General features: G+C 41.2%; 1 protein-coding gene across 1 annotated transcript; it reads right to left on the bottom strand.

The window, feature by feature from the left end:
* Positions 1-405: 405 nt before the first annotated feature.
* On the bottom strand, positions 406-1,101 carry LOC137297218 (uncharacterized). Its single transcript, XM_067829231.1, has one exon. It carries the CDS (start codon positions 1,099-1,101, stop codon positions 406-408), a length of 696 nt encoding a protein of 231 aa, XP_067685332.1.
* Between the last annotated feature and the right edge of the window lie 460 nt (positions 1,102-1,561).

The following is a 1,561-nucleotide window of genomic DNA, read 5'->3' as shown; positions in this document are numbered from 1 at the left end:
TCGATCACCCACACGGCTAGCGTCTGAAATAAAACATTCATATTGCTGAAATATATCATTAAGTTTAACTGATAAGTCAAATGAGTGTTGACACATGGTTTCTATAAAGCAAAATATATCAAATGTTTCACAAAATTTACATATGTCATAGTTTTCTATCTTTGATTGTAGGCCATGAATATTCCAAGAGAGAAAAGATAATAAACCAGAATCACTGTGACTAGTTTGTGTGTCGTCCGTATCATGTGACTGCCTATAAGTTTTATCATTTAGCATTTGCTCAGTTTGTGTTGTGTCACAACTTCTAGAGTTAGTAAAGGCTGGGTTATGCATCTTAGTCTGTTCATTTAGTGTAATATCTGTGCCTTGTCTGGAAGCTGGTTGCCCGAGGCCACGGCCGAACTCCTAGTTGGTTGATGTAGACTGGTTGTCTTGGTGTGTCGATGACTTGGCTGCTGGGGGACCTCGTCTCTCCCAATGCTTTCTCTGGCCGACTTGCTTGATTTCTCCGCTTGAATCATCGTAGGCATACACTGTCCCTTCAGTGATAAGTTTGTCATAACTGAGAAATGAAAACTTTCCTTCACTTCTGGCCTTCTCCATCGCTGGGAAAAGTTGGGTCCTCACCCACAGTACCCTCTCACTGAGATCTTCGGACACACGATATTGTTTGTCACCTTTAAGAATTTGTCTGGATGATTTTACGACTCTTTGTTTGTCTTTATAATTTGCAAATTTAACAATAATTGGTCTGTTGTTTCCTCGAGTATTCAATCTATGTGCCCTCTCGATTGGAACTGTGTCAATATCTTCAATAATTTCTTTATCTTTACAGAATGATCTCACTTTAGACTCTGTTTGTTCCCATGTTTCACCTTTGTTCTCTGTCAATCCATAGAAAATCAGGTTGCTGCGTCTTGAATGAGCTTCAAGTGTGTCAATCTTCTTCTCCAAAAACCCAATTCTCTCAGTTAAATTAGTATTTTCGTTTTTCAAGACATTAAGTTTCTCAGTAAACTCAATTGTAAAATCGTCAAATTTCCTATTACGGGTGCTGATAGAGTCTTGGATGGCCTTTAGCGATACACCGAGGTCTGCCATTGTTGTAGGGTTATCTAGTTCACAGGAAACATTCTGACTTGACAATCTAGTCTGTATACCTGGTTGGCTAGATGGTGGGTATCGTCTGGGCGGACCAGGGTTCCTTTCGATGTCCCCACATGTCATCAAGAGCGTCACTAAGTACAAAACCACACACCTGCCTACTGTCCGTCTCCCACCCGGTAACGTAATAACGGGGACATGCCATGCGGCCTGCTTGACTGGTTGGGAAAATGTTCCGACTCTCTGTCTCCAGACCTCTAGAGACACCCCCAATATATATAATGTGTTCCACAGTACCTTATGTAATCAGAAACTCTGTTCCTTCCCTTGAAGATGGGCTTTGTTGGTTTTAATCCGCCAGAAATGACCACAGGTAAACAAAGTGCGAGTACACTCAAGGGACGTCACTCATAACATATAATATGTATAACGGTTATATTTCAAGACCTCTGTGGGG

This window comes from Haliotis asinina, chromosome 9, assembly GCF_037392515.1.
Source record: "Haliotis asinina isolate JCU_RB_2024 chromosome 9, JCU_Hal_asi_v2, whole genome shotgun sequence".
Taxonomy (NCBI): domain Eukaryota; kingdom Metazoa; phylum Mollusca; class Gastropoda; order Lepetellida; family Haliotidae; genus Haliotis; species Haliotis asinina.
Note: the sequence above shows the minus strand (reverse complement) of the source record. Positions and strands in the feature narration are given on the sequence as shown.